The sequence below is a fragment of the Oryzias melastigma genome, linkage group LG21 (assembly GCF_002922805.2).
Source record: "Oryzias melastigma strain HK-1 linkage group LG21, ASM292280v2, whole genome shotgun sequence".
Lineage (NCBI taxonomy): Eukaryota > Metazoa > Chordata > Actinopteri > Beloniformes > Adrianichthyidae > Oryzias > Oryzias melastigma.
The window spans coordinates 9,463,045-9,479,921 of NC_050532.1; the positions used below are offsets into that span (position 1 = coordinate 9,463,045).

General features: G+C 40.1%; 1 protein-coding gene across 2 annotated transcripts in view; it reads left to right on the plus strand.

Annotated features, from left to right (window-relative positions):
* Positions 1-16,871, plus strand: part of spegb (striated muscle enriched protein kinase b) — a 51,322-nt gene extending 34,451 nt beyond the window's left edge. For both annotated transcript variants that reach the window (XM_024286402.2, XM_024286403.2), the window contains exons 21-41: positions 983-1,079; positions 1,210-1,410; positions 2,641-2,698; positions 2,827-2,904; positions 3,006-3,178; positions 3,265-3,291; positions 3,397-3,549; positions 4,155-4,197; positions 4,412-4,480; positions 4,604-7,280; positions 7,372-7,521; positions 8,031-8,147; positions 8,631-8,798; positions 9,008-9,130; positions 9,840-10,004; positions 10,079-10,877; positions 11,833-12,072; positions 12,166-12,389; positions 13,888-13,963; positions 14,173-14,322; positions 15,169-16,871. In XM_024286402.2, the coding sequence (XP_024142170.1) occupies positions 983-1,079; positions 1,210-1,410; positions 2,641-2,698; positions 2,827-2,904; positions 3,006-3,178; positions 3,265-3,291; positions 3,397-3,549; positions 4,155-4,197; positions 4,412-4,480; positions 4,604-7,280; positions 7,372-7,521; positions 8,031-8,147; positions 8,631-8,798; positions 9,008-9,130; positions 9,840-10,004; positions 10,079-10,877; positions 11,833-12,072; positions 12,166-12,389; positions 13,888-13,963; positions 14,173-14,322; positions 15,169-15,424 (6,044 nt within the window). In that variant the 3' untranslated portion in view covers positions 15,425-16,871. The remainder of the gene's footprint in view (positions 1-982; positions 1,080-1,209; positions 1,411-2,640; positions 2,699-2,826; positions 2,905-3,005; positions 3,179-3,264; positions 3,292-3,396; positions 3,550-4,154; positions 4,198-4,411; positions 4,481-4,603; positions 7,281-7,371; positions 7,522-8,030; positions 8,148-8,630; positions 8,799-9,007; positions 9,131-9,839; positions 10,005-10,078; positions 10,878-11,832; positions 12,073-12,165; positions 12,390-13,887; positions 13,964-14,172; positions 14,323-15,168) is intronic.
* The last annotated feature ends 6 nt before the right edge of the window (positions 16,872-16,877 follow it).

Consider the following 16,877-nt stretch of genomic DNA (forward strand, 5'->3'; position numbering starts at 1 on the left):
TCTCAGTTAAAATTGACACCTTATTTTCTACGAAGGTTTGAACTTTAAGAATTTAAACAAGAGAGAAAACAAGTCCAGTGTTACAGAAAGAAAACAAAAATATGATTGTGATAGAAGATGTATGTAACTGTAAGAAGGGAGAAGAGTGATTGACAATCAGAACACAGTACACTGTGAAAAAAACAATGCAATCATGTGCTGAAAAAGGTCAGCTAAACAGTGAGACCACAAAAGGTGAACCCTGATATAACAAGGGACCATAGTAAACCAGACTGTAAATAGTTTCTTTGTTTTTTGTAGAATCTGACTTTAACATGGGAGTGGTCCCCTCATCTAGTGGTCTTTTAAGGAATTGCAACATTTCACCACAACACTGATCATAGCTGAAGAGATCTAGAAGGAACATTTTGTGGCACAATGTAGAAAACCCATTCCAGTTAATTTTTTCATGCTTTACGTAAGGGATAATACCCGACGAAGTGTGCGTTATGAGAAATTAACGCACGACGCGGAGGCCTAAACCGTCCGACGCGAAGCGGAGACCATGGTATAAACAGTGCTAATCTGATCATACTTACAGCTAAATATTCTTTTTTTTTTATCGAAAAAAGTTATAATTCCAAGTTCCGGAATAAAATATAATAAACAGATGACATTTAACAATAATTGCATAATGGATTTTGCACAAGAGAAAAAAATGTGTCACATAATACATGTTTGTGGCTAAATATTCTTCTGATTTGTTTCTTTCACAAGCTTGCTGTAGAATTAGGGGAAAAAAAAGTAGGTCAAGCTGTATTCGCTGGAATTTCACTTGAACAAGACATGCTGTGCACTCCTACTGCTTTCTCACTTGAGTTTAACAGTAAAATAAATCTATTACTTTAAAATACATTGTTCCCTAATGATTAAGGTCTCTTTGCTACTTGCAGTCAATTCAAATTGTAAGTTATTTAGTCTTGTCTTTTGGCTTTCTATATAGCTAGACACAAAGAGGACTCAATGGAAGATGAAGAAAGTATTCTAAGAAAGATGCGACGACTGACGGACTACTATGACATCCACAAGGAAATTGGAAGGTATTGTTTTATAAACCACTAAATTCTAAAAAAAAAGTTGTTGAGGTCGTTGTCATGCGTTCGTCTGTCTAACTTCAACAGATCTATAAGAAAGAAAACTTTCCCTGAATATGTTCTCTTTTTTCCTCAGGGGTGCATTTTCTTACGTGAAGCGTGTGACCCATAAGGGGAGCAAGATGGAATACGTTGCAAAGTTTATCTCCACCCGGGCCAAGAAGAAGACATCATCTCTGAGAGAGATGAACCTGCTCTCCAGACTCGATCATGAGAGAGTCATTTACTTTCAAGATGCGTTTGAGAAGAAGAATGCCGTCATCATTATCACAGAAAAGTATCCTCAGAATAAAGGAAACCACCAACAATAATACATTATGATGTCCAGCTTTAAACAAAATAGATATATATATATATAAAGTAAATTTCATTTTCTTCACTAGTTAATTTCCTGTTAATAAAGGAAGGGGGTAGGTTTTTATTTAACTAGCTTCCTGGTTTAATTTGTGTACAATTAAGGCAGATGGATGGACCAATCAGAACTTTTGCTTTAATTTGTCCTATCCTGTTGCCCATTTTCAGAATGTTGTTGAGTTTCAATGTGACCTGAAGGATTCCAAGCAATGAAAGTAAACCTAAACCATTTTAAACTGCTTTTATTTCCACAAAATTAGCATTTTTACAAAAGTGGATGGGGTTTAAGTAAAGTGAGTTTGTTTACCAAGTAGGTCCACCCACATGCTATTCTAAAAAATGCGAGAAAAAAATACTAATTTAAAAATAAATGTACTTACTTCAAAACTGTTATGAAAAGAACATAAACAAAAATGATGCAACTCTTTCCAAAAAACCCCAGAAATTTCTCAATTCTAAAACCTGCCTCTAGTGTTCATGTGGTGAACTGCAACTGGAACAAAATGTGGTGCCTTTCCTACAGCCAAACCTCTGTTTTTTGGTGGTAGCTGCCATAGGATCCATAATCAGGAAGGCAGATTCTTGCTAAAGGTTTAATAAAAAAAAATGTGTTGCACGTCTGTTGAACAAAAAGGCTTTATGGCACTGAAATATCTTAATCACAGAGAATTCAGCAATACTGATCATTCCACTAAATATTAATCAATAAATGTTTATTCAGTTAAACCTATAATTATTCATACTGCTGGCAAGATTATTGTATTGAACAGTTGTGCAATCCCTGTCATATTGTACTATGTAAGTATATCCATGTGAAAACTAAAACTTGAGTTTAAAGATTTGGACAGGTCACTATTTTCTCAATAAAAAAATAGTTGAGGATTTTTTGTTTTTCACAAAAACATCTCTGAAACATTGCTTTTGTTCAATCAAGAAAACACTTCCTGGTTGAATAAAAGCAACTGCAAGTCAAATTTGCCTGGGTTATAAACAGTTTTGGGATTGATATGAAATATTTTTAAAAGGTATATGTTAACTTTTGTATAAATTCTAGCACATAACAGCTAACAAAAAGGTTTAGAAGAAGGATCTGGTTAAAAACACTAAGGGCTTTAGATGAGTCAAGTATGGAAAAAAGCCTTAATGTTTACAGATGTCACGAGGAGCTGTTTGACAGATTTATCCGGAAATCTGCTATTTTGGAATCTGATGTAAGTTATTTACTTTAAGGCAGCAAAGTTGTAATGCTAGAGGATTCTATTTTTTTTTACATTTTAAGCTTTATATGGATGTTGTTTTTGCTGTATGCCCTAAAAACTATTTATTTTTAATGTGTCAGGTACGATCAAGCATAAGACAGCTGCTTGAAGGTCTAGACTACCTTCATCATCAGAACATCATACATCTGGACATAAAGGTAAATTATAAACACACTTTCATTCTCAATACTTAGCTAAAAGATTTGATTCCTCCACTGGCTCCAACTTAAAATGCTTTTTTTTTTTTTTTATCCACCAGCCTGAAAACATCCTCATGGCAGACCCTCATAGCGATCAGATTAGAATCTGTGATTTTGGCAATGCGGTGGAGATTAAACCCGATGAGGCCCAGTATTGCAAATATGGCACACCAGAATTTGTTGCCCCGGAAATCGTCAATCAGTCCCCTGTTTCAAAGGCAACAGATATATGGTAAATAATCTAAATTTGAAGCATTTGCCTTACAAACTGTATATTTGACAGCTCATAAGAATGTATATATATATTTTCCCCCTCAGGCCTGTAGGAGTTATATCCTATTTGTGGTAAGTAACTCAAATTATTTCATTTTTTTCCCCTTTTTATTCTTCATCATTCAAATATTTTTTAGTGGTCTTTGCATATATGTGGTTTTTTTATGTTGTGTTCAGTTTGACAGGAATATCCCCCTTTGCTGGAGAGAATGACCGTAGTTCAGTATTGAATATTAGGAACTACAACGTGGCATTTGAGGAGACCATGTTTGCTGATCTATGCCGAGAGGCTAAAGGATTCATCATTAAGCTGCTGGTAGCAGACAGACTGTAAGTAACAAAAATAGAACTCTACCTTTGATTGTTTCACTATAAAAAAGTGTTTTATGCATCTGATAATGATCAAATTCAGAATAAAGTGTGTGTTCTTTGGTCACTGTGTCTCAGAATTGATTTATATCAATATATTTTGTTTTGAAATAAACTACTTCCTGATTTAGATGATCAAATTTTTGGAATAAGTTTAGACAAATTCATTTTAGCAACCAAAAGCTCAATAATAGTTGTGCAATTTGGCTATTCTAATTAGCTCAGTGGCCTTGTGGTAGAAAGTCTGCCCTGAGAGTGGAAGGTTGTGAGTTTAAATCCACAGCTGAGTCATACAAAGACTAAAAATAAGGCCTCTCTGGTACTCAGCATTAAGGGTTGGATTTGGGGATTAAACCACCAATTGGTTCCCAAGCGCAGCTGTGTCTGCAGATCACCCCTCCCCCACGCGAGGGGTCAAATGCAGAGAACAAATTTCACACACCTAGATGCCCGACAGCTATGGGATTTAACTTCAAAGTAAAATAGTACACCAACAGTTTTAGTATTATCTTCTATAATACTGTTTTGGAGAAAATGTAATCCATGTTAATCTAACTTTCTTTTAGGAGACCTGATTCTCAAGATTGTCTCAGACACCCCTGGTTTAAGGTAACAATATCGAAAACAATTAAAATGTAAAATTGCACTAAAAAAAGTTTTCAAAACAGTGAAACCTGAAAAGTGAACTGTGTCATAGCGACGGAACACTGTATATATAAAGTCATTGGCATTTACCTTCAGTGTTTTGCTGTAGCTGCTTATCATTGAGAAAAATAATGGTCTCAAACTTTATTTGAAATGTTCTGTTTTTTTCTTTTTTCAGATGCTTAGCAAAGGAAAGGCCATTAGTACAGAGGCTTTAAAAAAGTTTGTGTCTCGGAGAAAATGGCAGGTGAGGAACTCTGTTTTCATTAAAATATGAAAACTTTATTCAACTCTGGAGGAAAATTCTCAGTTTTTGTTTTTGTACTTTTCTGTGCATGTATTTACATGCATTTACATTTCTGTTTTTCAGCGATCAATAATCAGCTATAAATCAAAAATGGTAATGCGATCCATCCCAGAATTGTTGAATGACTCCTCCAGCCATGTCTCCATTGCAGTTCCAAGACAGCTCAAAGACAGTTCAGCTTTGCCATCGTCATCATCGGATTCAGATGAAGACATTGATGAACTGCCTTTCATCCCTATGCCAGTCAACATGGAATTCTCCAGATCATGGATGTCGTTGACTGACATTCAGAGCAATGAGGGAGAAACTGGGAAGCCAGATGGAACAAGTAAGCGGTCTGAATCTTCCGGTCAAGCCCACGAAGCAATGGAGTGTGACTCTGAAGTAATAGATAAAAAAAGTCTTGAAGTTTCATGCAAAGATCCGCCTTGGAAAAGACCAACTCAAGAGAAAGAAGATCGTCCTTTAAATCATGAAACAAATTTGCCAGAAAAGCGAGAACAAGCTAGAAAACCTCTAAAAAGAGGTTCAAGTGTGGAATCTGACAAAGCAGAAGGAGGACGAAGAAAAGGAGAGTTAAGACGCGGGGGTTCAGCTGACAGTGCGTTGATGCTTCGGATTCCTGCTGAGGAGGGAACCGAGGCAGAAAACCGGGAAGATGGGCGAAGAGTTCTGAAGAAAGCGGTTTCTATGGAATTACCAAGGAGGAGCACCAGCCCAGGAACTGCTAAGATGAGTCAAGAAGATTATGCTCTTAAGCTCGAGCTGATGAGACAAAGACTGCTTCGTGGTGGCTCTGTTGACAACAAAATGAGTGGGCTAAGAGGACCTCTGTTGGAAACATTAGGAATGGGAGATGAAAAACGAGTCGTGTCATCTCGCACCGCTCGACTCGGTCCACCTCCACTAACTAGAGCTGCATCTAGTGATTTCCCGAGAGATGACGTGCCCAAACCGAAGATTTTACGCAAAAGTACTTCTTTCAGTCAAGGAGACTCAGAGCCCATACCTTTACATCGGCGGTCTGGAGCTCCTTTGGAGATTCCTGTGACTCAGGTAGAGGAGAGAAAGCTCAAGGAAGCCATATCTATGTCAGCTTTAACAGAGCAAATCAAATTTGACTCTCGTCCTGTGACGCCCAGAGATCCTTCACCCAAACCGCCAACTCCTGAGTCGGTAGTGCGGGAAAGTCCCACAAAAACAGAGAGTGATGACTATCTAATGGAGAAAGAAATGAAGACTGATGAAAGCATGAATGAAAAGATGGATGGACTGACGACTGAAAGTAATTTTGATGAGAGGTCTAGTACAAGTGGGTTTTCAGAGAGGGACATGAGTATTTCTGAGGAACCAATTAATGAATCAGAGTATATGGGTCCAAGAATCCCTACACCACCCCCTGTAGGTCAAAGCACTGTGGAGAAAATGGAAGAGATGGAAGAAGGAGAAAAGAAGCAAGAAATGGAAGAAGGGATAAGAAAAGATGAAAGAAATCAAAATGTTGATTCAAGCCATGAAGAAACTACAAAAGTTGTTGTGATGGATTCAGAAAACAAAATGGACATACCAGTAAAAACTGGTGAGATGAGTATAACCACAAGTTCAGTCTTTGTGAGACCAACCCAGGAGTATTTTCACAGTCCGGGACAAGTTGCCTCAACTCATGTAACACCTTCAGTTCCTGCACGAGTAGTTCTTCCAGATGGAAGAATGTCAGCCTATGCTAGTATAATGCAGACCATCATGGTCCCAGCTGTTAATGAACCAACCTCAGGACCATCAACACCCGTTGCTCCATCCACTACATTATCTTCAGTGTCCCCCGAGGCGTCTTCACAAGTGAGTGTTTCCTCTCATATGCCTGTTTCACTAAACCCAGTCGTCATATCAACCACTGAGCACCCTGCAGTATACTCCAGAGTGGCATCTCCAGAAGTGCTGCTGAAAGAACCCACTCCACCAAAGACTTTAGCGCAATCGTCGCCCCAACAGGAAGTCTCAGCAGGAACTGAATTCGAAGACATTACATCAGAGGAAGTTTTTGAGGCTAGATTCAAGAAACGTGAATCCTCCCTCTCAAGAAGTCTGAAATTTCTGTCACGTTCCAAAAATGACGACAAATCTCAACCTGTTCCTCCAGACTCTGGAGAGACACATGAAGAGATATATAGACCGAGGCCAGTCGGTGCGCCATTGGAATTTGCCCCAAGGAGATTTGAGAAGTCCAAGTCAGTCCAGGATCTACGTGAAGCTCAAAAAGACCAAGGTTTCATGAGAAGGCTCTCAATGCGCTTGAAAAGAACTCCATCAACAGAGCGGAAGGACGACCTACCAAAGGCAGATGATTCAGCTGCTTCCAGCCGCAGACTTTCTTGGACTCTTGGCAGAAGAGGGTCTCAGGAAAAGAAGGAAGGTGACACAATGCAAGTAGATGACCAGGATCAAAAGGAAGTCAAGAAACCAAGTGAGTCTCCTGTCTTGGCAATGCGCAGAAAGATTGAATCTACAGTGGCTGGGATCTCTACAAGAATTCGCAGCTATTCTGAGGAAAGGAGAACATCAGAGGAAAAGGAAACTAAGAGAACGCCCATTTTTTCAATGCTTCGACGTTCCACATCAGAGAGCAGAGCCATGAAGGTTCCTCTTGTTCCCCAGAACCAACTGGCATCTCAGGCCCAGAATGGTGCGTCATCGGAATCTCTAGACTCTATGTCGAGCCTGAAGTCAGACACTTCGAAGGGTGAGTGGCTAAAGCTCTTCTGAAAGAGGTCACATCAGAGCTAGGTTTTGTAGCCGGTTTAATTCTTTTTGTGTGTTCATTAATGGTGAAGGTGTGGAAGGTGAGCGCAGATCCCGCTGGGACCGTTGGGGCCTGACAAGAGGGAGGCGAGACAAGACAATTTCACAGCCAGACATACCGACAGCCATCTACACGGACAATAGTGCCATGCGCTCAAACCAGTACTCCAAACTTGCTTCTGGTGGGTAAAGGAATCATTCTTAGGCGTAATTCAAATCCTGCCCTTCTCTCTACACCTACAATTTTAATGTCACTTTCGCTCAATGATGTCATCAATAGTCGCTGGTCAGCTAGTGATAACGCAGAGCTTTCAGCACTTGAATATACATAATAGAGGTTTTATAACTTTAGAAAGGTCATGCTACAACAAAAAGTCATTACTTACATTTAAATGTAAACTTATGTGCTTCACAGCACATCCACGTGAAGAAAAATGCTTCTCCACTGTGTGCTGTGAGGCAAGAGCTCTAACCACCTTGCAGCCCTTTTTTTAAATTTCAAGTTTAAAATAAATTCACCAGTTTTATATTCTCATTTATATCTTCATATCAGTCAAATTTTCTAAATCTACTTTACTTCTTAAGCTGTGGTATCATAAACTCTTTAGCTCTGATTTCAGCTGACAGTTATTTGTTATAAATGCTTTTTGAGCAGCATACTCATGTCTGATTTAATGTCTTTGACCTCCAGATTTCCCTCCAGTTTTCCATATCAAGTTGAGAGACCATGTCCTGCTGGAGGGGGATCCCGTGACACTCAGCTGTCTTCCAGCAGGAAGCCCCCACCCACACATCAGCTGGCAGAAAGGTGTAAACATCTAATCTGGCGGTGCTATTTATTGAAATGAGAGTCTGAGGGGAAAAAAATCGGAAACTCTTCACAACAAAGATCTGTTTATTTTTCTTAGTGCATTATTAAGTATTAATTGATTAATAAATTACACATTAACTGCTGTTAAGCATTACTTTGTGTTTGCTTGCATATAAATGAACTATTTTAAAAGCAGCTAAGTGATGTTTATTACCTAGCTTACATTATGTGTTTCTAAGCAAAGAAAAGTAATTTATTTTGCAACAGGCATGCCCTACCATGTGAGTTTACATGTTAGTATATCCCTAATATTGTTTAATTAATGCTTAATAATATACTGACTTTGATAAAAGGAACATTATTGTACAGTAATACTTAAATATTAAAAAAAAAATCAGATTTGTTTGAAGTTTTTAAAGCAAACAGATCCTTACTTTCACATAACAGTTTTCTATTTTTTTTGCGCAAATAATCTGCCAGACAAAAAGCCATTGGAGATTGATGCCAGGATGAACATGATCTCCTGCCCTGACGGCCGGCAGCTCCTCATGATCATGCAGACAACCAAAAAAGATGCAGGAGTTTATGAATGTGTTGCTACCAACCCTCTGGCCTCAGTGTCCAGCTCATGTACAATCTCTCTTGCTCGTAAGTACAACAAACTGCTGAAATATTGGTCACTTATTACACCTGTGGCCGTATGTGGTTTTTAGTTCTGTGTATTTTTGTCAGAGTGGGACTTCTTTGTGTTTTGTGGATCTTTGTTTGCTTTGTTTGTCTTTGTCTTTCTAGACAAAATAGGGCATAACACACTTCAACTGATTGGTACAGTAAAGTAATAATTTAAATGTTTACAGGTCTACCCAATCGGCCCGGGACTCCCGAGATTCCACAGAAGTATAACAACACAGCGTTGGTATTGTGGAGGCCTTCTGACACAATGGCGCCTTGCACTTATTCTCTGGAGAGGAAAGCCGAGGGTTAGTGTCTTTTGTGATATAGCGTTCATGATTAAACAGGTTATTTAACACATTCAACCAAACCTTGCCTTTGAAAAGGTGTCTAGACATGCAGACTGATTTTTAGCGCAGCACCAAATATCATTTTTAGGCAAAGCAAAGACACATTTTGATCAATTTCCACCATTACAAATAGCTGCCACATCTCAAGGAAGGTCATGAGGGTGGCTGCACTCTATCCTAGCTATTTAGGGATCAAGGTATGAAACAACCTGAACAGGTCATCAAAGCAACACAATCAGACTCTAACTCTATCCATCCATCCATCCATCCAACCAACCACTAGTAGCAGCACAGCATGTCATGAGTAGGGTTAGGGTTAGACATTAAAGTTGTTACCTCAATAGTTTTGATGGTATTTGTTTCTAGGGTAGCATATAAATGCTTGAAAAACAAAATTCACCGATAAGGAATGACTAGTAATCTGTATCGGTCATTAGTATAGAATATTTTATGTAAAAAATGATCAGTATCGAGTCTTAATGGTGTTGCATCGCCTATCACTAATCATGAATTCTTAAGGGGAAATGTAGCATCACCAAATGACCAAACAAACATATTTCTGGACTCTGATTTATTATTATAATGTTCATTGTGTTGATTTGTATGTAATTTGGTTCCGTGGTAAAACAAAAAATGATGTTAATCTTGAATCTATTAATGCCACCAGGTGATAACAACTGGCTGATTGTTGCCACTGGAGTTGCAGATTGTTATTACAATGTGACCGACCTGCCAGCAGGGGGCTCCTTCAGGTTTAGGGTGGCCTGTGTCAACAAAGCTGGCCAAGGCCCTTACAGTAACCTGTCAGAGGTGGTGCATTTGGATTCTCTAGGTATGTACTGCATAAAGAAGATTAATATGTATTTAGGATGTACTTTTCAAAAGTCATTCGACGTGTCTTTTCAGAACCACCTAAAACTAGCTCAGCAGTGGTGGTGAAGACTGCTCCTGCAGCAGCTTCAGCTCCCCCAGTGGTGATGATGTCATCCATGAAAGTCCCCCCCATGAAGCCCGCTCCTCCCAAATCCACTACAGTAACAAATGTCCAGCCAGTCCCTCCACCATCGTCAGTTCCAGTAATATCTGTGTCTAAACCTGCTTCTCCAGAGACCATCAAACCTGCTGTGCAGGTAGCTGTCAGCCAACCACCTGTGACTCTGTCTGTTAGCACAATCTCCACTCAACAAGCTCCTGTCCAGACCACAACGTCTGCTCAGATCACACCACCCAAAGCCAAGACCACTATTAGCATCAGCGTAAGCAAGCCCCAACTGAAACCTCCCCCTATTGTTCCACCAAAACCCCAAAGTCCAATTCATGCATTCCCATCAGTTACACACAGTCCTCCGTCCCCTGAACCCTCACCAGCTCCTGCCATTGGGAAACCTATTTCGTCTCTCCCAATGTACGTTCCCACTGCAACATCTCATGTGACGCCCCCGCCTCCAGCTGTTTCCCCGAAAACTCCAACGACAACAGCCCCTGCAGTCGCACCAGTGACCATTTCCCCACCTGTTGTGGTGGTGCAGAGCCTGACGCCAGTTGTGCTGGGAGGAGATAGCCGCAGCCCCTCATCGGGACGTGTCACCCCAACAGGACGGGTCACGCCCTCTGGACGTAGAACACCACTGGGAAAGCCTGGGGATGGTTCCCTGCGCCAGGGAGTTCCACAGAAACCGTACACGTTTATGGATGAGAAAGCAAGGTAAAGTTAATGGTGGAACCTGCACGTGAAATCTTTTTTTTTTCCTTTTAGGGAAGCAAAAAAATATCTAAAATGATTAAACCAATGTGTCATAGAACATATGTTTACTTGTGAGGTTTTAAACTATCCATCCAATTCCTAAATCTGCAAATTTCCTTTTGGGGTCGCAGGGTTGCTGGAGCCTATCCCATCCACTGGTGGGCAAAGACTGGTAAACCCTGTTTGCCAGGCCAGAACCATACAAAGACATACAAGAACATGCTCACAATCAAACATAGATTTTTTTTTTAATATAGTAAAAAAAGGACAGTTGAACTGGGGATGGAACTCTGTTGAAACACATGGTTGTTGGACTATTTTAGGCCCTTAGATTTGGCAATTTTTTACTTGGACTAAAAACCCAATTATTTTGTCACTGCAGATTGTGATTTTATATGTTAGAACCTAGAAGTGTTTTAAAATTTTCAATCAAATGCAATAATTTACTTAGCAAATTTCTTTGTTAAGTAAGACGCTAATTACTTAGATCCAATCACTGGGTTGTGAAACTATTTTTGTCAGTGGTTCAATTCCCAGTCAGAATGTCCTTGAGCTATTCACAACAATAAAAGAATAAACCCTCAAGCTCATCCATCCATCTACAGAAACCACTGTGTTCCTGCTGGAGCCAACCAAACTAGTGTTGGGAACAACTATAACAAGTTGCCAGTTTGCTGCAGTTCCACACAACCACACACCTAGGGGCAAAAGAGAAACAAATGAACCTATGAAGCATGTTTTTGGACTGTGTGGAATTCTCATAGAAAGCCCACACATGCAGAGGCAGAACATGTGATGTTAGCAGAAAGTTCCCTGCTGAGTTTCAAACCGCTAACCACTCGTCCACCTCCCTACAAGCAACTTTGGAAAATAGAGTTATAGTGTTATTATTAATGATGATTCCCTTCTCACTCAGGGGTCGGTTTGGCGTGATCCGGGAATGTCGTGAAAATGCCACGGGCAACCTCTTTTTGGCAAAGATTGTGCCATACGAGGCAGACAACAAGCAGGCGGTGCTTCAGGAATACGACATCCTAAAGTCACTCCATCATGACCGAATCATGGCCCTACATGAGGCGTATGTTACGCCACGCTACCTGGTGCTCATCTCTGAATACTGCAGTGGGAAGGAGCTTCTCTACAGTCTCACAGAAAGGTGAGTCACTCTGTGACTAAATCCTCTTTAAAAAGCTGCATTAAAAATACCTGTGAAAGCAATTTCACAAGATTTTTGCTTGCTGTCTCTCAGGTTCCGGTACTCTGAGGATGATGTGGTGACTTATATCGTGCAAGTCCTGCAGGGTCTGGACTATCTTCATACGCGGCGCATCCTGCACCTGGATATCAAGCCAGAAAATATCATAGTCACCCACATGAACATCATCAAGATTATTGACTTTGGAAGCTCTCAGACGTACAACCCTCTCTTCCTCAAGCAGTTTAGTCCGCCTATTGGAACACTGGAGTACATGTGTAAGACTTGCAGTGCACCACTTGTTAGTTCATTCCTATGCTGCTGCACTGCAGCAAATCTATTTTCAGTGGTTGTTCTTTCACTTAAAACGGTCAGCATTTGTGTTACCCAGAAGACAGAAGCCTTAGTCACATGCACCCCGTTGAGGAGTTGACTTGTACTTCTCCGGGCCTGTAGAGGGTCGTAGACAGGAGCAGGTGAAACTTAAAGGAAGCACAGTTGTATCTTCCCGTCCACTTGAAGCTCATGTGGTCTCCTTCATGAAAGGTCATCATGAAAATTGAATGTACCGTTGTTATATATGTGGAAGGTGTATTGGGGGTATTTGTAATCATAATGTAAGTTGCACACCTTACTGACGTACAGGCCACACTCTAATTGTTAGTAAGGTGTACATACTTGCTCCTTACTGACCATGTGTAAATAGTACATGCACTGGGTATGCAGGTGATACGTAATCGTTCAAAGGATGCACATACAAACTACACTCTGAATGCCAGATTTCCAGTATACACACCGGGCATGTGGCACATTTAAGAATGCAAGTTCTGGAATTTGCTTTTAACATTTGGTGTTCTCATTGGACTGTCGCTACTTGATACTCACAATTGAAAGAGGTTTGTTGCGAAATGTCAAAATGGCGTATCGTGTTCTAAGAAGCCACAGTTATTCATTTCTCCTTCAGGACCGAAATGTTGACACGTGTGTGTTAACACTTCTGTGTTTTGAAAAGGACGCTACCCAGTCATCTCTACCAAATTCAAGTCCTTGATTGGTCAAAGTTCAACTGGTTTAAGTTCCAGCACACGTTCAATCGCTGCACGTTTTGTATGTAGAGTCTGAAAATGGATTGAAAACCCTGCGGAGTGAGGTGTGAGTGTGAGAGTTTTGAATGCAAAGACCTGAAGGAGTCCTCAAATGCGCTTTTCAGAGTCTGGTATGAACGTAACAGGCTGCGTGCAAGAGACCCTTAAGCAGTAAGAATTTAAGGGGGCAATAAAAAAAAATCTGTACATTGAGTCTGCATCTCAGCTACTTCACCCTTACCCTTGCGTATTAAGTATTTTCTGTGACTTGTCGCTTACAGCATGACCGTAGAAAAAATGTGCAGAACCATTTTTGCTCTACGAGCTCACTAAGTGGTGTATGATTTTAATATTTCCTACATGCCCTATGAAGGTTTGCCTATTTTTCACTGTAAGGGCAGTTGTGACTAAGGCCTTTAATTTCAAAACTAAGACAATTTAACATTTTATATAAAACTGCAGAATAGAATTTTAATACTCAAGAGTAGAGTCTTAAAAAGGACAATAACTGAGTGAATGACTACATTGCACTGTTGAATTTCAGTTCACAAATAAAAGTAGTGAGATTACAAAAATGATCTGTTCAATCTGCTTTCAAATAATTAAAAAATCCAATTCATGTTTTTTTTGTGTACAGAGGAGTCATCTGCAGATCTCGAAGGCCTCACATTTCACTTTATTCTTTTTATAGCTCCAGAGATGTTAAAAGGAGATGTTGTGGGCCCTCCAGCTGACATATGGAGTTTAGGCGTGGTGACTTTTATCATGTGAGTGGTTTCATCCCCGCTAGTCCTCCTTAAATAGAACTGCATGTTTGTGCCATCAAAGTCAGGCTAAATGTTTTGTTATCATTTATTGAACATGACATGGGAATTTTGCTGCTTTCCTCACCCATATTTTTGCTAAAAAAACAAACTGTCAAATGCTTTCTGCATGTTTTTGAGGGCTCTTGACTCCGATCCTCCCTGTGTTCCAGGTTGAGCGGCAGGTTGCCTTTCATGGAAATGAATCCTCAGGAGACTGAAGCTAAAATCCTGGCAGCAAAGCTTGACCTCTCTAAACTCTACCAGAATGTGTCCCAAAGTGCCTCCCTGTTCTTGAAAAAGATCCTCTGTAGCTATCCTTGGTAAGCTACTCTTTGTATTGCTAAAGTGTTTGTCAGAAATCCTCACGTATAGAGTTTGAAAGCTGGGTTTTCAGTCTTTGGTCAACTATTACAAGTAAAATCACTAAATGTCACTGTAGTACAGCTGTCCTTTTTATATTCGGGAAGTTACCTTCTAAAGAGAACCTAAGATAGACGACATTTGAAAAGTAGTCAACTTTAAGGCTGTGAAATTTTTCACTACACACTTTAAACACTTTTCTCAGACAGACAAGACCATTTTGAACATTTTCTCTCTTGTTTAAACTCTCAAAGTTCAGACCTTCATAGAAAAATTAGTGCAGTATTATAGAATGAAAACAAAGATCTGCTCGCGATCAAAGATTCATATAAATTAATTAAACTGAATGTATTTCGGACAGGAGAGAGTACAGAGGAGGTTGATTGACATGGTCTACAGTCAATCCGGATACAGAACACAATACGCTGTTAAAAAAAAAAAGAAAGAAAGAAATCAAGCGTGTCAGGGGTATAGAGAACCAATTTGTAGACTACTGGTGTTGAGATTGTGGGTTCAAATCCACAGCTGCCATTCCAACAACTTTTGCAAAATGGTCTCCAATATCTCCTGGCTAGATACCCAACATTAAAAGTTAGTTCTAGGGGTTAAAATCATTAAAAAAAAGTCCAAGAGAGATGGGGTAGATAAAAAAATGTGTACACTTCAAAGTGTAATAACAAATTGTTCTATAAATGTAACACTATAACTGTAAGGTTCAATTTAAGTTCCCATTCCTTCTACATGCAAAAACGGAGTTCCTTTTTCTTAGTAACCCTTTAACTGTGTTTGTGTTTTTTCTTGAAAAGGGCTCGTCCATCCATCAAGGACTGCTTCAATAACTCCTGGCTGCAAGACGCATACCTGATGCGCCTTCGTAGGCAGACCCTCACTTTTACGACAACCCTTCTCAAGGAATTCCTGGCCGAGCACCAGCGCAAGCGAGAGAAGGAGGCCACCAAGCATAAGGTCTTACTGCGATCCTACCAGAGCTCCCCACAAACTCCCACCAGCACCATCACGCCAACTGTGCCAACAACGCCCTCGGCTCTTGTCACCCAATAAAATGGGCTTCCAATCTTAACAGGCAGGACTTTAAGGGGACAACCCTCCTCAGACTGGGACAAGACTAGAGGTGTTGGTGGTCTCATCAGATCTGAGTTGTTGAACTTGTTCAGAGGAGTTTTACTCATAAAACGGTGGGAGTCATCAACAAAGACAACATGAACTGTCTTTTTGTTTCAAACAAGATTCCAAAAAAAGGTTTTTGGACATACGGGAATTTCGATGATAAAGCTGCAAAAGCTTTGACCTTATTTTATACCGTTGAGACTTCTTCCTGCACTGGATGATGCTGTCTTTGGCTTTGTACCTCAAAATGCGTAACTTTTACAGAAGTTTTTACACAAACCAGTTTTTTTCTCAGAAAAAAAATACCTCTACAGTGACTGCAGGCAATTCTATGAGTGTAACAACCTACCATGCAAGGCTTTAAAGTGGCTGTTATGAATGATCCCAGAAACAAGAAGTTATTTGTTGATAGAAAGTACAATCAGTAGATAAAAAAATTCAAAATAAGCATAACAACTTTAAAACAGCACAGCCAAAGGAAAGTTGTAAAATGACTGTTTAAAATTCAAACTTTAATGCGGTGATAAGACAAATGAATTTAACTGCCATTTTTAATGAAGATTCACAAATTAATAGCATTCTAAAGAAGTAAACATTGTTTTCAGGAAAATAGTTTTTTATCGTGTGTAGCAACTTTTGTGATGGTTGAGATTGTAGCAGCTCCAGAAAGGAATTTTCAACCAATGTTTTTTTATGGGTCAAGGATGCATCACTCACTTCTCTTGAAGGGCTCCTTGATCAGAACAGTAGTCCAGATTTTTGATCATATAGATGCTCACTCTTAAACTTAGATAAAGAGGCTATTTCCAATGTGCACAAGGGCTCCCATTCCTCTATTGCAAAAATTATTTTTAAAAAAATGTCAAACTGCTTCCAAGTTTCCACTGTAATCAGGCCATTGTTTTAACTTTTTTGGCAACATTTTGGAGACGATGTCAGGAATGCAGGGCGTTAGATTGCACAGTGGTTAGCACTCTTGCCTCACAGCGAGAAGGCCCTGGTTCAAATCCTGGCAGGGACCTTCCAGTCTGGAGTTTTTATGTTCTCCCCGTGGATGCGTGTCTCCCACGTGTTAATTGGTGACTCTAAATGGCCCTTAGATGTGCATGTGATTGTGAGATTGGCAACCAGATCATGGTGTATCCCACCTTCGCCCAACAGTAGGTGGGTTGGCCCCAGCAGTCCCGTGACGCCAAAAGGGATTCTGGATGGAGCCATGCACAAAGAAGATGCAATGTAAATGTTAGAAGGTTTTGGAAAGTCTATAGGTGCCTTTAGGGCACAGCAGTCAGCCTAACGCCAGGTTCACACCAGACTCGGAAGCGCTGCAAAGCAGTGTGCGCGCGGTATCCGTTTCACCTCCAGTTCACACCAGACTTTTTTCGCG